The sequence below is a fragment of the Boleophthalmus pectinirostris genome, unplaced genomic scaffold, assembly GCF_026225935.1.
Source record: "Boleophthalmus pectinirostris isolate CB_2022bp ecotype Guang Dong unplaced genomic scaffold, ASM2622593v1 HiC_scaffold_9, whole genome shotgun sequence".
Lineage (NCBI taxonomy): Eukaryota > Metazoa > Chordata > Actinopteri > Gobiiformes > Gobiidae > Boleophthalmus > Boleophthalmus pectinirostris.
Window position 1 is genome coordinate 29,382,574 of NW_026571541.1, and position 24,524 is coordinate 29,407,097.

The 24,524-nt window shown below is 39.5% G+C and overlaps 1 protein-coding gene across 1 annotated transcript in view; it reads right to left on the minus strand.

The window, feature by feature from the left end:
• gbe1b (glucan (1,4-alpha-), branching enzyme 1b) overlaps window positions 1-24,524 on the minus strand; it is a 331,363-nt gene that overhangs the window by 197,469 nt on the left and 109,370 nt on the right. Inside the window, exon 7 of the mRNA XM_020941150.2 lies at window positions 18,181-18,390. Within this exon, the coding sequence (XP_020796809.2) occupies window positions 18,181-18,390 (210 nt within the window). The remainder of the gene's footprint in view (window positions 1-18,180; window positions 18,391-24,524) is intronic.

Here is a 24,524-nt window from a genome sequence, read left to right on the forward strand (position 1 = left end):
AATGAAAAGTCTAGACTTTCCTTAACCGTATTAAAAATATTATTGGTAGAAGAGGAAGAGACACGGTCCACACGGCATTTTTAGTCCTGTTAAATTCTGTTTTAGACCTGGTTTAGACTTGGTTTAGACCTGGTTTAGTCCTGGTTTAGTCCTGGTTTAGACCTGGTTTAGACCTGGTTTTAGACCTGGTTTAGACCTGGTTTAGACCTGGTTTAGACCTGGTTTAAGACCTGGTTAAGACCTGGTTTTAGAACTGGTTTTAGAACTGGTTTAGTCCTGGTTTTAGTCCTGTTTAGACCTGGTTTTAGTCCTGTTTAGCCTGTTTAGACCTGGTTTAGACCTGGTTTAGACCTGGTTTAGACCTGATTTAGTCCTGGTTAGACCTGGTTTAGACCTGGTTAGTTTTAGACCTGTTTAGTTTTAGACCTGGTTTTAGACCTGGTTTAGTCCTGGTTTAGACCTGGTTTGGACCTGGTTTAATCCTGGTTTAGCCCTGGTTTTAGTCCTGGTTTATTGTCAGGCAATGAGTGGAATTACGAAAAAAAACAAAAAAACAGGAAAATACCGCCGTGTAATCCATTTATTTCAACAAAGTAACTGTAATCCAATTACCACTCACTGAAACAGTAACTGTAACTGAATACAGTTACTCATAATTTGTACTCTGATTACGTAACTCCAGTACTTGTAATCTGTTACTCCCCAACACTGTTCATATGTTCACAGTTAACAGTCTGTTGTTCTCTGTTCTTTTGTTATTACTATTACTTGCCTTTTAAGATGAAATGTCGGTTTCTGGTCTCTGCTTTCATAAAATAAATTTCCCCCAAAAAGTGCTATGTTCTTATATGTTTTTTCTATTTCAAAACGCATTTTTTGGCTGGTGCGACTTCTCCAGAGTGACTTATAGTCCGGAAAATACAGTACTCATATTAACAGTTGCAAGAAATTGAGCGTAAGAGTCACGGTGAGCCTTCGATGAGGTACAGTTAGAGGCCTGCTCTACAACAAACTGAAACACACCGAGTCAAAATAAATATTAAATGGAGTCAACAGCATGTATATTTTTCTATTGCTAATCGTCTTACTTGGATTGTATTCTGTTGAGAGCACAGTAGTTAATTTCTCTTGACAGATTTTCACCCTAAGTTCTAATAGTTGTAATATGTCTGCTTGTAGGCTTAGATAAAGTCATCCATCACGGAGCTCTGCTAAAAGAAGCGAAAACAAGTCCATTTACATTTTTTAATTCAGCACAAGATGTTCCTTATCACAGCTTATTTCCTGCTGCAGCCGAACATGATGTCAGCCCAGTATGTGTTTTACAGATACCAGTGCGGCGCCGCTCTGCATACGGGGTCAAGGCGGCGCGTCCCCGTGGCAACCGCAGATTTAGGGCTGTGTTTTTACTCCGTCACAGGTGAGCCACAGATAAGAGCAAATACATTTCAGACTCTGACAGCTCATTCCACAACAAGTGGGATGCTCCAGCAACGCCCGCAGACAGCCTGATGGATGGTGCCTGCGCTGGACCAAAAAGGACAAATAAGGTCCTCATTTAACGCTTTTCAAACTTTTCTCCGCGCAGACATTAAGACGCCGTGGACGGGAGTGACACCTGGAATGAATTTACTTTTCTGCAAACAGTGTGATTTCAATATTCGTTTCAGTGTAACAGCCACAAAGTCGTACTGAACCGCAACTGCACAGGCGGCAGCTACGAAAAAAGAAAATGTTTTGTTGTTGTTCAGTGGTCAAATAGGTCATCTTTTCATTCATTTTTTGAGGGGTTGTCTTGAACTCTTGACTTCAAACTTCAAATGAACTTAGATTCACACATCACATTATATTACAATAAGAAAGAGTAAATAAAATATACTGAAATGGGAATAAACTTCTAAATAAGTAGCAATAAAAAATAGCAAGAGACTGGTGTCAAATAAGACATAACTTATATAAGGTACAAGTAAGTATAAAACAAATATAATATAAATACAGTGATGATTGACAGAAACATAAAATTAAAGGTGAATTGTTGTTGTGTCTCTCACTGTTTGAGCAAAGCTGTAGGAGCCTGTTGGAGAATGAGCTCCTCTGTCTGAATTTCAAAACTTTTCTATGACTTTTTCATTTAAAAGTGAATTTTCCATGACTTTACAGCACCTACATGTGTAGAATTGAGCAAACGTTTAGGGCTAAATATGAGATGTTAACCCTTTCCACTCACATTATGGTTAGGGCTGGGAATCATTAAGAAGTTGCTGATACGATACATAATCTCAATACAGTGCACTTTTGATTCAATACGATATATTTGACTGATTGATTGATTGGTTTTTATTTTGAGTTTGTGCCAAGAGAGAAACAATAATCATATATACTTCATATCCATTGTAAACAAAAGAAAAGCACATTTCTCGAAAAGGAGTGGGAAGAAGAAAAACTTATATTAACCCACCCCTGTTCATGACATTTCAAATAGATTCGAAACAGTTCAAAAAGAGTAATGGCTAAATCATGGCTGTGATACTAAAAGTCTTTGTTAAACCACTTCTTGTGCAAAGTTCATATGAAACACAAACATTTTAATCATCAAAACAGTGAAAATGTCAAATGTGTCACAAAAAAATGAGTTTCCTTCCTTTAAACAAATAACAAAACTGTAGTGCTGTAATAATTTTGTAAAATATACCAAAAAATACTCTTGGCAATATATAGATACAGCAGCCCAAGATATCGATACAATACTTATGGTTTGGTATTATAGTTTTTTAACATTCAAAATACTGTCAGTGCATTTATTGTCGTCTCTTTTAATCAAAAGCCGCATAAGTTCGGAAATAATCATACCAGCCTAATGATAACTTAACAGAAACCTGTAGCTGTGTGAAAGAGATACTAAAATTCCATGACTTTTTCAAAACTTTCCTTGAATTTACAAATTTCCATGACTTATCCAGCATTTCCATGACCCTGTGTACTTTTCCCTGCTCTGTAGATTTGACATCAACCTGCCGAGGGACTGAAGACGGAAATTAGCCACGTTGCCAATAATATTTACAGACTTATATTTAAAAATTTCATAAATATGTGCTGTCCCTTTACAAAAAAAATAAGAAATAAGTAGAAACAAACTAGCCTGTGCTTAGGTGTGGGCTATATTGGTTCTCCCAATAACACTCATCAGATCATATTTTTTGCAGTTCATTGGGAAGATGCTAAAAAATATACACTCATTTCTTGTTCACAGGAAACTCAGACATTTTAAGAGTTAATAGGTTTCGCCACTGATCCAAGAGGCTGCTTCAGTTCAGACAGATATAAGGCAGTGACTTACCAGAACCCCTGTCAAAACTGAAGAAGCCACTTTGAATGAGTGACGAAATGTATTCAGTCTTAAAAACTATTTTCTTTTGCGATGAAAAGTACAAGGACGAATGAGGGATTACGCGAATGTACTTTCTTTTCACATGTTTTTGTAGCTTTTTGTACACGTTATTTGTAATAAATGCTTACCTTCAAATGAACTTTTCCAGCATTGTTATTCTAAACTCCTATATCTCAAGTCCTGCACTGAAGACTTAAGTTACGTTTACACTGAAAAGAATCACTGTATCACCATATCACTGTTTCTGTGACTGCAAGCCTTCCCTATCCACACAGCTTTGAGCGTATTTGTTTACGTTTTACAGAAACTAAACTTAAAACTGCATGGCTAATTTGCATAAATTGAGCCCTCAAAAAACTGCTCGCTATTGTGCGCTGATGCGGTTCAGCTTCTGTCGGACTAAAGGACACGACTCAGTGGATTATATGTGTTCTTTCTGTGACAGAGGGGTGTTCTGCTGATGGTGAGTCTGTTCTGTGTTTCTATCGCGTTGGAGATGGTTCATGTTAAACTTTTCAGAGATTATAAGTCTGCAGGTCGTACGCATAGACTGTATATATGAATGGACATGTATTTTAGCCTCTTAGCGTTTTGGCTTTGGTTTTACTTCGCAGGACATAGACCTACATCAGCGTATCAGCGTTTTCAGGCGTCCACACTGTGCCAGATCACATCCGTACTCAGATAAATTTGTGGGAGCTGGAGAAAACACAAAGAAAACAACTCGAATACGTACTAGTGTGGACGCATTGTGTAACTTCAGGAGCAAGCAGGTGAGGGACCTCCATCCAAAAGGTTCCACAGTGCACCTTTAACTCCTCAGATTGTTCCTCTTAAATCCCTGATCTTGCCCCGGTGCTGCAGACCCTCTCCTCCAGCAGTTGGTGGGTCCAGCAGTAGCAATAGCAGCAGAAATAACCTCCAGGCAGATGAGCTCATTAAGTGAAGCTCAGTGGAGAGGAAAACAGCCTTCCCGGGCACCCACACATGATGGACCTGGAGAGGGGACCCATGGGTGCTAAATACAGAGTGACTTCATCCGGACTAAATGGACACTTTAACTTCCAGCTTATTAACTGATCAAACAGCGGCGTGCTTCGAAGAGTCAAGGAGAGGTTAAGCTGCAGTGAAAGTATTTAAAACGGTTTAATACAGGAAAAGGAAGAGCGTGTTCATTCTTGATAGTAAAATAATGTTTAAAAATACAATTATAATGGTGCATTTTAAATTTCTTATCGCAAACATTTGCTCTATTTCACCCAAAAAATAAAAAATTAAAGACGCAGTTAAACGAAAAATTGGACCTGCATTAAATAAGGCTGAAACAGTTGTCCAGATAACCATTGGAAAAGAAAATTTAAAGGCGCTGTAACTGATTTTTACAGTCTTAAAAATATGAAAAACAGAACTAGAGATTTTGTTATGGTACAGCTAACATCAACTAGTATGCCAACACACACTTTCTGATCATCGGACACTAAAATTCTTTATAATTTGCTTGCACACAACGAACATATTCAATCTGATGAGCTCCTTATACAAAGTACATGTACTGAGGCGAGACAAATTCATCCAGGATTGTTCGTCAGAGACAGTTCACACCTTAGGGTCCTCTAAACATCTAGGGTGTGTTAGTTCCAGTGTCCTTAACTCCTCCCGTTTAGACACATGCAACACAGTGATTTACGAGTATTCTGTCTTAACCCAAGAAGCCTCTGGGATGAGTGGGGAAACTTTGCCAATTATACAAAAACATAGCAAAAGGTATACTGTCAAAACCAGAGTTGGAAAGACTTATCCATGCGTTTGTCTCCAGTAGGTTAGACTGTTGTAACAGCCCGCTCACAGTCAGACAGCTGCAGTACATCCACAATGCTGCTGCCCAGGTCCTGACTCAAGCCAGGAAGTCCTGTGCTCACAATAAAATAAAATCAAAACATAAATAATAATCATAAAATTGAAAAGAGAGTGAGATATTAAAGTAGAGAGAAGAAACCTTTCAGTCATATGCGCAGCTAAACAGAACCGTTTTGATCCTGGATTTAAACAGAGTCAAAGTAGAGTCTGTCTCACATGTTCAGGAAGACTGTTCCAGGTTTTAAATGCATGAATCTGAAACGCTGACTCCCCGTGTTTAGTCCTGACTCTGGAGACCAGCAGGAGGTCGGTCCCTGAAGTCCTCAGAGTGTGAGATGGTTCATATGGCGCTAACATGTCACAGATGTATTTTGGTGCCAGGCATAGACCGTATATATGAGTGGATATAGCTAACACACTAGCCGCCGCATGCCAAATAGGAAGTTCGCCAGGAGGCTCTTCCGGCTCCTTCTGACCCTAGCTCCGATTGACTTTACATTAGGATCATGTCGCTGCTCTCTCTGCAACTGCTGCAGTGAGTCTCATCATTTTGGTATTAAAATGTTTGTATTAACCCGCTCTACATGATCCTTTTTTTTTTTTTCTATTTTGTCCATCAAAAAAATCTTATTCATAACAGAGCCTGGCTCCAGATTCGCTCCTGTAACCGTGAGCATCGTGAGCCTCATTTGAGTGGCGCTGAACGCTGTGGGTGACGTCACACTCCCTTAGTCCACTACGTCTGTGTTGCCAGGCCATGGAGAGACTTACACACAAACAGAGTCGCTTTAAAGTCTATTCTCTGAACCACAGGGGCAGTGCAGAGACCTGAGCACAGGACTTATGTGCTCGTACTTCCTAGTTCAAGTCAGGACCCGAGCTGCAGTGTTCTGGATGTTCTGCAGCGTCTCATAGGAGAGGACAAGACCATTACAGTAATCTAACCTACTGGAATATTCTTCCTGAAGATGTGAGAGCCTCTGTTCTGACTCTGTTTAAATCCAGGCTCAAACTGTTCTGTTTGGCTGTGCATATGACTGAAAGTTTTTTATTCTGCACTCTTCTCTTTTAATGTTAATTTTATGATGATTATTTATGTTTTGATTTGTTTACATTGTGATTTTAATGCATTTTTTATTCTATAAAGCACTTTGAATTACTTTGTGAATGGATTTGTGCTATACAAATAAACTTGGCTTGCCTTCACTCCTAAAAACTTTAGTCCAGTTGACAGAATTAAGTTTAAAATGAACATGGCAAATATAAAATGCACCATTCATGACTTTTAATAACACGGTAACGTAAAACTGAGCATTTTAGTCCTAATGGGAAAAGTAAAGTATGACATTCATTATAATTTCCGATGATATTTCAGTATACAGCATCTTTGTGTGCACTAAAAACTGTGTGACTGGATCGTATTTACTTATTTACAACAGATGGCAGTGAAGTGAAGAAATCATGAATGATGAAACATTGGTATCACATAATAAGCCAATTAAGTGTGCTTCTAATGACATTTTCTGCCTCTCTGTGCCATTGTTCAACATTGTACATCCCATTCATTTACGTTCAGGGCACACAAATCAGCAGCATGAATATTTTAACGAGTGTACCTCATTAATAAATTGACTTGAGTAGAAAGAGAATAAAGTAAGCTTGTCAAAGTCAGCCGAACAGTGGCACGGAGCGACTGGGACCGGTTAAAACAAGCGTTCAAAAGGCTGGCTCTGGGCCTCGTTTTCATATCTTAAGAATTCACACAAAGATTGATGAAAAATGGATGCAAATGATCTTGGGAGAGGTGGAGTGGAGAGGGGATAATCCGGGGAAGCAACATCAAGCTTCTCACGGCTCTCTCATGTGAGGACCCCGGTGTGCGCAAAGGCTGGGTTCGAGCTTTTAACCCCTCGTTTGAACGCGTAGCTCGGGTCGCCGGCTCAAGGTGACTTTCGGAAATTGCGTGAAGGAGATGATGGCGGGGATCAAATAACGCGGGCGCACTTTGGAGCTTGTTCCATCGAGCGAGTCAGACATTACCGGGAGCATGTAGCTGGCTCCATTTAAATATACAGCAAACAGCCTTTTATGATTCAAGGCTAGCTTCGAGATAAGGTTCAAGCCAGCTATAGATTACTTTTTCCGTCCGCAGATATGGAAGAATGTATCTATTTCAACATCTTAGACAGTGTGAGTTCAGACATAAGGACTTGCAGAGAGAGCCACTTGAAATAGAAAAACTTCATAGCGAAGCTTGGACTTGACATTAACGCACAGCTCTCTACACTATTTCCAGTGGAGTCTATTCAGTGGAGCAGAAAAATATGTGGGCACTGGATATTTAAAGGTGATTTGTGTAACTTTTCTGGTGGAGGGTTCGTCACTTGCTTGTTTTTATATGTCTCTATAAGTCATTACTCTGCCTGGAATGTTCCACGATATGACGTTAAACAGCTCTACCTTACATTTACTCAATTACAGGTGGTTTTATAGATCAAAAATACAACAGAAAACAGGCATTCTGATGTGAGTGGGGTCCCTTTTCACAGATCTGACCTGTAACTTGGTCTGGTTTGGTCTCCATGAAGACAGAAAGGTTTATACTGTGAAACATTTCAGACAAAGCAATAACATCTCAATAGAGAAAAGCACTTAATGGAGCTTCCACCAGAAACGTTGCACAATGTACCCTTAAACACAGCACCCCACCTGATTCATCAGCCGGTTTCACTTTGTGGAAACCGTCTGACCTCGCAGCATTACGATTCGTTAGCTCGACGGTAGGTGGGTACTTTTTTTCATTTAACCAATTGTTGCTATTTGGTCATTTGGTTGTCATTTGCTATTTGGTTCTTTTTGTTCCAGCTTTAAATCCTCGATCTTGGGAATCGTTGCCAACACAGAATGTTTGGCTTTGTCTACATCCATCTCAACTGCTTTGTTTACTGTTGTGCTGTACCACAAAATGGACCCAGACAGGTGCTTGAGTTTGACGTCATGGCTTCACAGCTCTTCAATGAATGCCCAGTATGTGGTTTACAACTTCTGGTGTTCTTGCAAATCGTCTAGTGTATTCCAATTCCTGACCTAGTCAATGGAGAGAAATGAAATTGAGCGGAGGCACTAGGTGGCACCAGCCTGGCTACAAAAAAGGAATCAAGTTGCACAAAGTGTTGAGTTAAGTGAGAAAACATCAGGGTGAAGCACACCACAAGCAGTGATGGCTTTACACAAAAGCAAGATGAGGTAAAGACAGAAACAAGACAAGTTACAACTATCTGCTTGAACCATTTTAAAAGCATGGACGTGTTATTTGCATAGACAGTGTGAAAGCAATATTAAACCCATGCTAATTAGCAAACCTTGAAAGAAAAGAGATTTCTAGTCCATTTATGACTGCTCAACCTGAGCCCGAAAGGCTTTCATTACAAAATTATTTTTCAAAGTTGGGATGACTAAACCTTTTAATATTGCACGTTGGATTTTAATATCCAATATTTTTTGCACTACTGAGCGCCATTAAAATTCAGAAGCAACCTATGCTAGCAAATTGTCTTGCAGTCTCCGCATCTTCAAATTCTTTGTACATTTCAGAGTAAAAAAGAGTAACCTCAGACTAACTAAAAGCCGCGATAAAGATGCAAAGGGGAGAAACTGGCAGGCGGACTGGAAATCTCTGTGCTCGGCTGGCTCCGCACCCGTCAGATCCTGTCAAACTAATAAGAACATCAGTGTAGGGCTGTGGGGCTGATAGCGGGCTCTTGATTAAAAAACAAGGCGTATTCCACACAGGGAGCACGGCGCCTTCATTTCCTTTAAAGCGCGACACATCCAAACAAACCTGCGTGCGGCGCGGAGCTGAAGGAGGAGGAGACAATGAAGTGGTGAGGACATGGCAGGCCTCCTCTGGGCGCGCTCTAATGCCTCACAGTTGTGGCATATGTCGGCGGTGTGTCTAATGAGAGGCTCTGATACGCGGCGCTCAATAGGAATCAAAGAGGAGCCTGTTCTCTGATTAGGGCCTCGTGCCTGACACTTAGTGCAGGATAATGGTGGAGACTGCAGAACATGGGCACAGGTCTATTAAACACATGTCCAAAGAAGAGGGCTAATAGATCTACTCACTCTGGGTCTGGTTTTTGGCATAAATTACCACTGAAATAAAGTGTTAAAGGAGACATTATCCTGCATTAAGCTTTAACCCTTAACCCAAAAAATGCACAGTAGTTGAAATCCTCCAGCTAAAGTAATCCTGACCAAACCTAGATCAAAATCTGGTCCTGCACAAGTTGCCTTAACAATATTGAAGCATGGGCCAAATGCAGAAGACAAATTTTCCTACAATAACCGTAAACATGTTATATTGTTCCCTGATCAAAAACATACCTGGAGTTGTATTTTACTAAATGTTATGTAAAAAAGAAAAAAGATTAAAAAAGCTGCAATTTGTAATTTTATGGTCAAGGTTTCGTCAAATGCTTTTCTCCGTATGATATTAAACCTTTCTATCATCATGGAGACTGGGCAAAGTTAATGTGAAAAATGCTCATTTTACTCACCAAAACTGTGAAAATGTCAAATGTGTTGCACAAATAAGTTTCGCAACAAAAGTGTAGCGCTGTAACAAAATAATTTTGTAAAATACACCAAAAAAATACTCTTGGCGATATATCGATACAGCAGCCTACGATATCGATACTGTATCACATTGAATGATAAGATATTTAGATATTTTTGCACACTCTTAGATAAAATCACTCTAAGACAAACATGTCAGACTCAGGCCCGGGGGACAAATTTGGCAGGCGAGATCAAATATGTATTAGAGCTGGTCCACCGGCTACAGATGGACTATAGAGACATTATTTATTTAAAATTGTATTATTATTTTATATTATGCTTCTTCTGGCTTCAATGTTTAAGCAAAACTATTATTAATTTATTATTATTTATTTTAATAAGAAAAGGTTTCATGTTACATATCTCAAAGAAGAGAAAACAAGCAGATGTTGTTGAAATTCTTCTTCTAAATATTTAGTTTGGCTCGTGACTTTTAATTTTGGCCCTCTGTGATTGGCACCACTGCTCTAAGATTACATTAAACAATTTACAAGTTTTTCTTTCTCAATTTGGCAATTTTTTTAGGCTTCAAATTTTAGTTGCAGTTGATTAATGCAGTTATTGACGTAACTGCTACCTAACATCTTACACTGGGCCAAAGCTCCTCTAATGTACACAGAGATTATTAATTAACAAATACAAATATAAGAAAACTCCTTAATTTTGTTGAAATAATGTTTAACGTATGAGAAATGTTTCCTTTGTGTAAACTGTGCCAAACTTTAGGACAGAATTCCCCCTGACGTTATCAATATGCGACTCTCTAAAATAAAACTCTGTACTTCCTGTGATTTTCAATATATTTTTCAACTTTCAACTGCTTCTTGATTGGTGTAAAACTATAATTTATATCTACAACATGTATTTTCCCACCAAATTAAGTCAAAATTACAGGAATCATCAGAACCGGTCATACACTCTTTAAGTTCAGCGGGCCAGTTTAGTCTTCCTATGGGCCTGACTGGCTGCATATCTTTCCATTCTGGTCCACAGAGATGAATTCTTATGATAAAATAGAAATACTATTTTAGGAAACTAAGTCCACATTAAGGGTCATTATGATGAGAAATGTTCACAAAAGCATGACTGCACAGCTCTTTTTATATCCCAGTGCTCTCTGTCTTAAGAACTAGATCATGGTAAATGTCTCAAATCTCTCCACGCTCAGAACTTCGTGGAGACAGTCGTTTACAGGCCTTTACAACATAAATCAATAGTTCTAGCGCGTTCACTTAGATGACAACAACCTCTCCCTCACTTACACTCTTTCATGTTTCCTCTCACATTTTCGTAATTAGCTAAAAATATGAGCACAACCAAAAGCCTGCCAAGTCGGTGACATCAAACTGTAAGTCAAAGAGCATTAAAATTTCGAGGTGTCATCGTCGCTGTAAAGGTAAAATCAGGAGCATTTGTGAAGACTTCAGTTCCCATTAACAGCGCGGGCTTCACTTTGGGAGTATCGGATGAACTGTAAACTGAAAACCATTGTGGAGCCAGATGAATGAGCCAAGGTTTTGATTGTGAGTTCTGATCTACCAAACATCACACAGTGTTGGAAAAAAAAAAAATAGAACTTGGTGGAAATTGCAGAACATGGGCACAGGTCTATTAAAGATCCTATATTGTGCAAAATTGGATATTAAATTGGATAATAGTCGAGTTAGAGTCTTGTTTATGTTTGAAAAGAATATAATATACATGAAAATTAAAATGCAACTGAAAAGAAAAAAAGGGAACAACTACTGTTATCGTAGAAATTTTGAAATAAAGGGAAAGTACATTAAACATGATTTGATGTTACGCTGCAGTTTGATTCTCAAGTATCCTCTGTGAGCGAATAGAGCCATCTTTTTATGCTGTGTTCCAGTTCTCCTCGAAGTTTGGACTTTCTGACTTTCATATCGACTTGTAAATTCGCCTATCCATCACAGAATTCTTACTTGGAAACATTTCACAACTCTGAGCTGATTTGGAGTTATAAAATCCAACATGACTGTACCTTGTGAATGGACAATGGAGAATTTCCTGTATAAGTACTACGGATGGGCATGATTAGTCGACTATTTTATAACTGATCACTATGAATTTCTTCGATCACGTTCATTTTTAATCGACAAACTGAATATAGGTTGCTGTGCGTTGCGTAGCGTAAGGAGACGAGGCTGCGTCTGACAGCGCAAACACGAGTTGAGTAAAGCACTCAGGGACAATCTGTGTATCATTCATTCATTCGTTTTTCAATATAAAACCAAAAATAAGAAAATGAAAAACAACAGTTTTCTTCATTATTTGTCTCCAAAACCAAAATGAACAAATGGATAATGATTTGTTTTTTCAGTTTTCGATTTTGTGTTTAGATGAAGAATGGAAAAAACGGATAACGGCCGTTTCCCGTTTACGTGTCTTCCGTGACTGCGATGCCGGACTTTTGCGCTCTATACGGACTGAACCAGGACTGATCCTGGACCAGACCACTACTGAGACTGGGACCAGAGCGGGACTGAGACCGAGACCAGACCGAGATCAGACCGAGACTGAGATCAGAACTGAAACCGGGACCAGACTGAGACTGAGACCAGACCGAGACCAGACCTGGACCAGACCGGAGGCTCAGAGCCTACAGCAGGGCCGGAGCTCGAAGCTGAGGCTCGGACCCAATGGAGGCTCGGAGTCAAAGCTCAGAGTCCGGCCTGGTCCCACTCTGGTCCTGCTCTGGTCCCGCTCTGGTCCCGGACATGGATCAGTCCTGGTTCAGTCCATACGCAGTGCAAAAGTCCGGCATCGCAGTCACGGAAGTCACATAAACGGAAAACGGCCGTTATCAGTTTTTTCCATTATTAATTTAAACACAAAATCGAAAACTGAAAAAACGAATCATTATCTGTTTTTTCATTTTGGTTTTGGAGACAAATAAAGAAGAAAAGAGTTGTTTTTTCGTTTTCTCTTATTTTGGTTTTATATTGAAAAACGAATGAAACACGGATTAATGACAAACACTTTTCAGTCTTTACATCACAACAGTAGTCAAAATAAAAGTGACCAACATAAATAAAGTGAGTGAAATGACTGTTAAATAAAGAACTGCACTAAACCTGTACACGTCTGATCTCTGAAAACGCGACACACTCACAGAACAGCCTCACTGTCGTCATCATCAACATCCCTCTGTGTCCTGACTGCATCAGGGCACAAGGAAATGAGATGGGGTTTTTTTTTCCAGCGCTTATAGTTTCTGCAAGTTTCCCATGCCATTTTGAGTTTCGTAAAAAGTAAAGAAATGTGTGCAGAGCTCAATTAAACACATTATAATCTCAAACGGGCTGATGTGGCTGTATAGCGTTTATGGTTTTTATGTTGTAAAGTTGAGTGTATTTATGCAGATGGGTAACAGTAATAATGATGATAATTTTAATATAAAAACGTTAATGATTAATCAAAAATGACTCGTTAATTCTCCTGACGATTGATTAAGAAAATGTAATTGAACGCCCATCCCTAACAGGTACAGTGGGTCACATGGTGGAGGGTGTACTTACAGGATGTTTTCAGTTTGAGAGAAGAACTCAGCCTACATATGCAAGGTTTATGTATTTAAAATGTGTGAATGAAACAAAATACAGCTTCAGGTACGTTTGCGACGAGCTAAATATTGTATTTTATCCCCCGCAGCTGTCAAAAGGCTTTAAAATTCTGCAAGGGTCACCGCCGCTGTAAAGCTAAAATCAGGAGCATTTGTGCAGACTTTTGTTCCCATTAAAAGTGCAGGCCATGCTTTGGGAATATCAGATGAACTGTAAAATGAAAACTATTGTGGAGCCAGATAGAATGCGCCAAGGTTGTGATTTTGAGTTCTGATCTACCCAACATCACACAGGTCTCTTGGTGGAGACTGCAGAACATGAGGACAGGTTTATTAAAGTGCCTATATTATGCAGAATTGTGAAGTTTAAGCCATGTTAGAATGTTGTTACCTTCTCAAAAACATACCTGGAGTTAGGGTTGGGTGATATCCAAACTTTGAAACCGTTAAACCTTGTCAGGATTTTACCGGGGTATACGGTATTAATGTATTACCAAAATGTTTTCGTACGACTTTGGTAAAAGCTGCACCACTATACGGTCTACGTGTATGACCTACAGACTTATAACCTCATCATCAGCCGCACATCCTCTGTTGCAGAAAGAACACATAAATTTGTTTAGTCCGACAGAAGCTGAACCACAACAGCGCACAAGAAGTGAGCTGTTTTTATCAACTCTTTATAGTTTAAGCAAATGAGCCATGTGGTTTTAAGTTTAGTTTCTGTAAAATGTAAAAAAAAAAAAAGTGCGCCTGAAGTCAAAATGTTGCCAAACTGTAGAAGTATTTCTTTTTGGGACCAACTCACTTGTCGCCGAACTTGCCGTCTTGTCTTGGTCTCTTATGAGCGTCACGTGACAACAGAATGAAACTAATCAAACGTTGTCTCCCCATACAGTTAAAAGAAACATGATAGATACTATTAGTTTTAAATCGTGATCGCATTAAACTGAAAATACAACCACACATTCATTTGTGCTGAGCAAACAAATTTAAGTATCAGTAAATTATAATATGATATTAGGTCTTTATGCGCTGGAGATTTTTTTAATGACAGTAATGAAACTGACGCCGTTGCTACTTTTTGATCCCGCGGGACACCGTAATACAGTATTACCGCCCAATCCCACGTGGAGTTGTGTTTTGATTCATTCACACTTGTTTGATTAATCCTTTATTATTAGTCTGTCTATATTGCCAAAGCTCAAAATGCTCTGTTCCACCTTGTGATGTCATGCAGTGATAGTTTTCAAGTTAACAACTACGTTTGACCTTTTATTCAGTAGAGATAAGAAATTCCAGGACTGAAATTATCCAAATGTTTCTGGTGAAAGTGTAAGAAGTTTGAAAACAGAGTGGAGCATCATGAGGCGGAGAAGTGTTTTCCGTTTGAGAGAAGAACTAAATATGCAGGGTTTGTGCGTTAAAATGTGTGAATGAAACAAAACACAGCTCCAGGTATGTTTGCGGTGAGGAAACAACATTTTAACAAGCATGTGGGTAACGCTGCTAAATATTGTATTTTTCCCCCACAGCTGACAACACAGCGTCTGCCAGAGAGCTTCAAATTTCCGCAAGGTGTCACCGCTTCTGTAAAGGTAAAATCAGGAGCATTTGTGGAGACTTCAGTTCCCATTAACAGTGTGGGCCATGCTTTGGGAATATCAGATGAACGGTAAACTGAAAACCATTGTGGAGCCGGATAGAACACGCCGGGCTTGTGATTGTGAGTTCTGATCCGCCTGACGTCGCGCAGTGTCACCGGGTTGGAGAAAATAAAACGAAGTTGCTTTTTTTTATCGACTTTTCTATTCACATTATTCAAATACATTCCGCTTCCAGTACAATTCCTTATCCGGCGCTCATCCATCAAACACGCCATCATAAGTCACATCACACGCAGCGGGATTTCAGGTTGTATAATTGATAAGGGCTCCACAGTGAGTCTGGGGTTGCGGTGTAATATGCAGTAGATTTACATCGTTCCCAGTTAAATGTATTAAATCAAATGCAAAGAGTTAAAATACCAGTGGGTTTGAAAATGGAAGTTATAAATATGCAATGCACCGATATAGATTTCTATTCTTCAGCTGCGGTATCACATGCAAAATTGATTCTTGTGCGGTTTAAACCAGGTTGTTATCTCATCAAAAGCATACCTGGAGTTGTGTTTTGTTTTGGTTCATTCAGACATGTTTGAGTAACCCTTTATTATGAGGCTGTCCACCATATTTTTCAGGCTATAAATGTGCAGTGGATTATAAGGCGCATTAAGTAAAACAAACCGACGACGCTTGAGACTGATCCACGAGCCACTGGCAGATCGTGGCGTCATTCTTCTGGTGTTGCCTCCCTGTCTTGGTGAATGTGTGTTATGAATGTGAATGAGGGTGGATCATTTTAAGTTTTTTTATTTCCTACAAGGACGACTCAAATATACATTGAGTAATAATGTGTTTAATGCAGCTTTGCGCACATTTGTTTACATTTTACAGAAACAAAACTTAAAACCACATGGCCCATTTGCATAAACTGTAAGCTCCTTGTGCGCTGATGCGGTCAGCTTCTGTCGGACTAAAAGACACGACTCCGCGAGGCTCCTGACTACGGTAGCTGTAATGCTCCGACAATACATCAAGTGGTGCGGCTTCGTAGCTTACTAAAGTCGTACTAAATCATTTTGACAGATTTTTGAGCGCTGTGTACCACAAAAAAAAAAAATCGGTTCGAGGTCAGTAAGCACAACCAGAATTAATACATAAGGCGCATCAAATTACAATGCGCACAGTCAATCTTTGAGAAAATTTTAGGATTTTAAGTGCGCCTTATAGTCTGAAAAATATGGTACAACTCCAAAGCTCAAAATGCTCTGTTCCACCTTGAAAACTACTGCTTCATGACCACAGCCTTTTTAGCTTTAGTTCAGCAGAGACTGACAATTCCAAAGCTGAAATGATTCTAGTGAAGGTGTTTTGAGTTTAAAAACACAGTGGAGCACTTCCTGTATTACTACATAAGGTGGAACAAATTGTTTACTGTTTGACAGAAGAACTTAGCCTAAATATACAGGTTTGTGTGTTAAACGTGTGAATGAAACAAAACACAACTCCAGGTCTGTTTTTGATGAGAAAACAACATTATAACATAGATCAGAAAATGGCATCATATGGGAAGGAAAACTAGCTTTAGAGAGCATTGTCCTAAAGGTGCACTGTGTTTTTTTTAGCTGGAATGGAATGTTCCAAAGTATGGTATTAATTGCATCTATCTCCATAGAAACAAGTAGATGACTCCAATTAATCAAATTACAGATCTGTGGAGAGGTGGCCACTGCTCACTGTGAGAATACTAAAAATGTTCTTTGTGATGCACTTTCAACCAATGAAAACCTGATAGACAGTTTAGTGCCAGACTGCAGCTCCAGGAAAAGCAATAACAGACAAACAGACGGCTTAAAAAGGTACAGAGGGCAACTTTAAATATTCTACACACCGTGTTAAGGTCACAGGGAGGTTACATCCGAGACAGTGGTCAGCGATCACTATACTAATACTATACAGTTCACGCCACACATATTTATTCCATTTGTGCCCTGACAAATGCAGATCTTTGGACAGTGTAAGTAAACTATGCACCATAAGCCAAACTTAACCCCACTAACAGGCTTTTTACATTGGAGATGAAGTGTGGAATTTATTTGGAAGGATTTGCTTTTTAAATGACGTCTTTCCTAGCGCCTCAGATGATGAAATTTGCTGTGCATCATATCCTCACTTCTTTTAAAGCAGTAAATGTATGCAGAAAGAAGCAAGCTGAGCTGGATATTGAAGTTGATGTGAGTGACTGTAGGGGGTAAACTGTAGAATTCCTCCGAGTTGAAAATCAGACTTTAAGCAAAAAGATTTCATTTTTTAAAGCACTTTCTCACTGGGATGCGAAAACTGCCCAACTTTAAATTCTAAATCTGATACAACATCCAGACTGTTACTTCTACTTGAGTAGTGGTTTCTGTACTAGAAGTAGCAGTAATTTTTCAGAACTCTTTTATACCCAGTGCAGCAAATCTCATCTGAGATATGCTGTGAACCTTTGCTAACCCAACCTTGTGAGTTCACAAATTCATGAGAATCCATTTGACCCGGCTCCCGCTGGTGCCATTGGGCCCAGTTCAGCAGTGGTTCAGACCAGTCACAGGGCAGATTTGTAGTTTGGGTGAAAGCCAAAAGTGAAGAACTAACCAAAACAAACAAAAACGCCTACTTTAGAAGAAATATAGAATATTTAGTTTGTGAAAATAGTGCAGAAGGGAAGCTCTTTGTTCTTTTGTGGATGAGAAAGAAGTGATTTTCTCTTAACTGGATGTAACAAAAGTCAGATTTCTCAGCTCGTTCCACTGATGTGACGCATCGACCAATCAGATTAAAATATTTGTCCTTAAGTCTCGCCTTTTCCCGACTGCTCATTGAGAGCCGTTCCATATTAATAAACATGTAGAACTCAATTCAGAGTGACATTACCAATCTAATGTGAGCCAAGTTATAGTTGACTAGTGTGGCTTGAAAAAGAAAGTGTTTGTAGTCATAATACTTTGGACCACTACTATATAATTCAACTGAAATATAGATACACTTGACTTAAATTACTGGCTACTTTACCCAGCTCTGCATACTACCATTACTTTAGTCCTCAGATATTCTAAAGTACACGGTCAATAGTGGCATGTGGTTTGTACCTGGAGTAGTTGAAGAGGCGGCTGTCCCACAGGCTGTGCTCTCCTCGGGGTGGGGAGTGGAAGAAGCAGGAGTCAGTGCCGTCGAAGTTGTTGAGTCCGTCCTCCGTGTTCTTCGAGGCGTGACTGTGCACCACGTCCAGCAGCACCATGATGCCCAGGGAGTGAGCCACGTCGATCAGCTCCTTCAGCTCCTCAGGGGTCCCGTACCGGCTGCACACAAGCACAGGGATGCACAGCTCACTTTTTATACCACCAATAAAACTGTGACTTTGGGTGGAGGATACAAAAAGACAGCAGTGTACTGAGAGACATTACGTTTATTAGCTTTAAAATAAATTAAAGAGGGGGTATTTTACATCTATGGGGTATTAACTGTGAACACATATTACCTTTTATGGCTTTTGAAAATGCCATATTCACAGAAAACAAGGTATTTACATGTTTTATAAGTTTCACCTAGGTTTTTGATGCTCTGAGTTTCCCCTCATTTTCGTCTCCACGCTGTCACTCCCCCTTCAGAGCGTTATCACAACAGAATCAGCATGAATCCCGCTAATGAAACTGCTGCACATCGCGTCAGGTTTGTCAAGTTGTTGTGGACAGTTTTGTGTCATGCTTTTGTATATTTATGGAGAATTGTCGTGTGGGAGCGGAGGTGATGTAGCTTGATTCATCAGCCGGTTTCACTTCGTGGAAACCGTCTGACCTCACAGCATTAGGATTTGCTCGCTCGATGGTAGGCATGTACTTTCTTTTATTTAACCAATCACTGCTACTTGGTCATGACGTATGTAATGCGCCGCTAATGGGGCGAACTGGTATATTAAGCTTTTCCCAAATCCCAAAGGAAGAAGGGCAATAATGTCTTTCCCCTTAAAATTTACCAAACATTTTCTTTGTTCCGGCTTTAAATCCTCGATCTCGGGAATCGCTGGCAACACAGAATGTCTGTCTTCGTCTACATCCATCTCGACCGCTTTGTTTACTGTTGTGCTGAACCACAAAATGTACCCAGACACTCGCTTGAGTTTGATGTCATGGCTTCACAGCTCTTCACTGATTGGCCAGTGTCTAGTGTATTTCGATTCCTGACCTAGTCGCTGGAGAGAAATGAAATTGAGCGGAGGCACTAGGTGTTGCCAGTCTGGCTAGGGGTGATGTAGGTTTTTAAAAATTATGCTATTTGGAGTTTCATTCATACATGTTTATCACACAAGTTAGTATTTTTTTTTAAACAATAAAAACTCCACCTTGAGATGTCAGGTGGTAATACAGGAAGTGTTCCACCGTGCTTTTAATTCACCTTCACTAGAATCATTTTAATAACTTCAGCTGTGGAATTGCAAATCTCTACTGAACAACAAAAGGTAAAAGGTGGCCCTTATCCTGAAAACTACTGCTTCATGACATCATAAGGTGAAACTGAGCAATATGAGCTTGGGAGATGTTTAGACTATTAATGCAGGATTACACAAACATATGTGAAAGAAACAAAACACAACTCCAGGTATGTTTTTTGATGAGGAAATACCAAATGAACATGTACAAAAGCTCACAAAAGTTAATTTTGTGAAATACAGGACCTAAAGAGAGCCTAAAGAGTACGTTGGATGTACGCTTTTCAGCAGAATCAACTTAATTTTTTTGTCTCCACCGATCTGACAGTAGTTCTGGTTACCTCACGCTCAGTCAGCCTGCACGGTGCGTCCTTGTGCCATCATGCTTTCATTACTGCTCATTACAGCTTCTTTCAGTTAAGGCTCCTCGCTAAAGTAAAGCCCTACCTCCCACGGGCAGAGTTCGAAAAAGTGATCCATGCTTTCGTGACATCACGCCTGGACTATTGTAATTCTTTATATGTAGGGTTAGACCAGGGCTCCCTGCAACGCATACAACACGTCCAGAACGCTGCAGCTCGTCTGCTGACAAATACTAAAAAATGTGAACACATCACACCTCTTCTGTGTGACCTGCACTGGCTCCCTGTCCTATACCGGGTGCAATTTAAAATGTTGTTAATTGTTTTCAAATGTCTGCACTCCATGGGTCCAGTCTACTTGAGGGAGTTACTGCGGCCCTATACTCCCCCCAGAGCCCTGAGATCAGCCGACCAGCTCCTGTTGGTCGAGCCCAAAACTCGGCTCAAGACAAGAGGTGACAGAGCTTTTTCTGTGACTATGGAATTGCCTTCCTCTTGCTGTCAGATCCTCTCAGTCTGTAACACAGTTTAAGACAAGACTGAAAACTCACCTCTTCTCCCTGGCATTTAGTACGAGCGAGTCAGGTTATCTTGGTAGTTTTAACATGTTTTCTCTATATTTGTATATGTAACTGTTTCTTCTATGCTGTTGCTGTTGACTTGTATGTGAAGCACTTTGGTCAACTGAAGTTGTTTTAAATGTGCTATAAAAATAAATTTTGAATTGAACTGAATTACTGCTGTTCTTCATCATTGTGTTCCATTGTTCGCAGAGTTATTGTTAACCTGATGAGATATTCTGATCAGGTCCCATTGTTTTGCCTAAGACAATCACTGCATTCTTCTTTATACGGTAGCTTATCACTGCTTTGTGCATTTTTGTAACATGAATATTTTTTCATTTAAGTTTTACTTAAAAGGTGTGCTGTGTCACTTTTGAGGTCCAGAAGTTGCTTGTCTCCATGCGGTTGTAATTACTTTGTCCAAAAGGTTCCTAAAATGTAACTGAATAGCGTGATAAATTTATTGTGGTGTTTTTATTGCTTAAAAATACTTGGAAAAGCACGCATGTTTACTGTGAGCAGGATCGACTCTCCACAGTTCTGACCTGTAAATTACAGTATGAATGTGGTGTGTGTGTTAGTGCTGGTGGTGTTCAGAGGGGCTGACGGCGCAGATTGGCAGCCTGGTCAGTTTCCCCCAGGGCAGATGTGGCTACAGTAGTAATTTACCTCCACCGACTGTGGAGTGAATGAATAAGGCTTTGAGTTTCCAAAAAAGTGCTATAGAAATCCAATGCATCGAATGTATTATTATAAATTGGCCTGGTCAAATCACCAAAAGTTTAATGCTATATTATGGAACATTCCAGAGCTCCATAGAGACAAGCAGGTGGTGGACCGTCCATAGTGCATCTTTATTGTGAACTAAACAAATTAACCTGTTGCAGTTGGCCTGGAAAGTGTCGTTTTCTTCCGCTTATCTGGGGCCGGTTTGTGGGGGCAGCAGTCTAAGCAGAGACTCCCAGACTTCCTTCACCCTGGACACTTCCTCCAGCTCCTCCAGGGGGACCCCAAGGTGTTCCCAGGCCAGTCAAGAGACACAGTACCTCCAGCATGTTCCTACTGTACATCCATCCATATTAGAATTTTTACCTTAAATTGTAGTTAACACTTCTGGATCAGTATTGTCTTTTTGTTTAAATCATTGTTTCCCAAAGATGGATCGTGACCCTCAGGTGGGTCACAAGAGATTTGTTTTGGGTCACCTTGTCACGATCTACATGTAGATCTTAAATATACAGTTCTGACACATGAGAGAGCGAGTGATTATTTTGTTCCAATATTGCTGGTTCAGTTGAAAGTTGAAAAGAAAAAGAAATGAGCACGTTTAATGTCCAAATAGGCGACTTATGGAGACCTTTGATTGTTGGTTCAGTTACTGTTTTTCATTGTTTAAAACTTGAGTAATACTAATTGTTCAGAGAGACACGATCACTCAGTCGACAATAAAATATCCTCAGTGTTCAATAATGGTCAAATCCATCTTTATTTTGTGATTTACGAATAATATCTATTGACTTGGGTCGTGAAGGTTTGTGACTTTTAAAATATGAGTTCCTAGAAAAAAAGTTTAGGAAACACTGGTTTAAAGGATAGGAATGCCATTTTTGAAGATGGTGAAGATGGTTTGGGTTAAGTTTTAGGTTTTCTAATCAATAAAGTGTGTATCAGTAATCAGTTTGCATTATAGTAAATAGAATTAACGATCGATTATCGATTAATCATTAACGTTTTTATATTAAAATGATCATCATTATTATTACTATCTGCACTACTAATCTGCATAAATAAATTCAACTTTACGACTCTAGAGCCACATTAATCCGTTTCAGATTATAATGTGTTTAATTCAGTTTTGCGCAACTTTCACAGAAACGAAACTTAAAACTGCATGGCTAATTTGCATAAACTCAGCGAAGATAAAACTACAGCTCTTGTGTCGCTGATGCGGTCAATTTCTGTCAGATTAAAAGACATGATTCTGTGGAATACAGGTTAGTGTGACCATATTTGCGTTTGTCAAAACCAGGACACCGTACGGGAGGTGGGGACTCGTCATCGACATTGCGCGACTCTCACCTGGCAAAACCTTTTTCCCACTGGACACCGAAACATATGTGCTGCTTTGTACACTGTGCACATGGACTCACACTTGTCCCGAACGCAAAGGAAAGCGTGGAATTTCTTGTACAAGTCATCGTTGCATTTCAGTACGTTGCAGGCTGCAAAGAGCTACATGTACGGACCCCTGTTTGGTCACGCGACGCACAGCAACCTACATTCGGTTTGTCGATTAAAATGAACGTAATCGATGAAATTCTTAATGATCAATTATCAATTAATCAACTAATCATGCCCATCCCTAATAGTAAATAATAAATGCATATGGAGATGAATTAAATAAGCTTAAAAGGTCACATGTCTCAGTTCCATTCTTGATTTCCAATTCTGTTCCCACGATAAAACCTGTTATTATGGTACAGCGCGGCTTTCTTAGTTATCAATATTCTGCGGGTTGTATACAAACACAAGAGAAACTGCACTGTACTGTCAATACCATCCCGACTGGCTCTCTATCTGTTTGTAGATCAGCTTTCCCTGTGCCATGGCGGAGGCTGCATTACCGGCTTCCCGCCATTCAATCGCTCTGGTTTTAACTGACACTGAGGGATCAATCATGGGTGAAATTACAATACATTACACTTTGGGTCTGTGCTCGTCTCCAGGCAAAGGAGAGGGGGGGATCTGAGGAGGAGATAAATAGAGCCACGAGTCCGGCGTTATGGAGCCCTCGTTCTCGGGATTAACACCCAGTGCATTTGCAGAGATTAATGTGGGTGACGCTCGCCTTCACCTTCATCTGAGGTGAGAGAGACGAGTCAAGTCGGAAGTTGGTGCGGAGTTTGTTTTTTTGTTTTTTTTCGTGGAGCTGTTCGGAGTAATCGGTCTGAAAGATGCATGAATTCATAAAAGTCTAGTTTCAGTTTTGTGAAATATGGCAAACACCCCTGGCTTACTCAATGGTGTTTCATGAATATCGTATGACTGTCAGTGCTGATCAGTATGGGGCAGTTTTGGTTCAGTAAATCCAGAAGAAAGCTCCTTTTGATATTGTCACTGGGGAATGGTTCCCATGAAGACAAAAAAAAACAAAAAACACTGGTGGCGTAGAGAAAAACAAGTCAGCGATGGCCATCAATTGGTGCACTAAAAAGCCATTCACAACACGCCGGATTATGTTTGTACTTAAGGTTTTGAAATGTGACAGTCAAAAACAGTAATATTTGTATCAGCTCGACTTTTAAACACAAAAAACTAAAGTGAAAAAAGATGGACTGATGCCTTTAGTTCAGAGAAACATGAAGAAAATGTGTAAAAAGTACAATAATTCTGTATTTTATTTTTACTTGTACATAAACATTTGTATAATTATGTCTTATTTGACAAAGGTCTCTTGCTATTTTTGCTTCTTATTGCTTATTTAATAGGAACGGTACAAGATCTCGTGAGACAAAATTGCCACAAGATCGTGCACACTTGAGAAAAATTATCTCGTGAGATTTTTTTTCCATGTGTTTATATTTGGATTGGACAAAAAAACTGTTCCAAAAGTTCCAGAAAGCAGAAGTAGAATGGAAACAAAAGTATGAAATCAAATAAATAAAAAATTGTGAGGCCAAAATTGGAAACTGAATCGTGAAATGTGTACTTGAGAAATTATGTTAAAATCTTGTCTTGTCTAGTTTTCGTGGACCCAATTTCATCTCTCGTCTTGTGGAAACTGTCTCGTCCCATCCCGACTATTTCAAATTTATTATTACCATTTATATTTTTGCTCTTTGTTATTATATTTGTTATATTTGTTTGAGCACCTGGGTCCAAATCCCAAAACCCTTGTGGATCAATAAAGTTTGTCTAAGTCTAAGTAGCATTTAAATAAAATGACAACCTTTAAAAGTCTCCCTATAACATATAAAGATGCTGCTAAATAAAATATAAAGACATATATATAAGTCAGTATACAATATTACTTACACATACATGGACATTCCAGACTATAAACTTATTCTGAAGTCGACTAA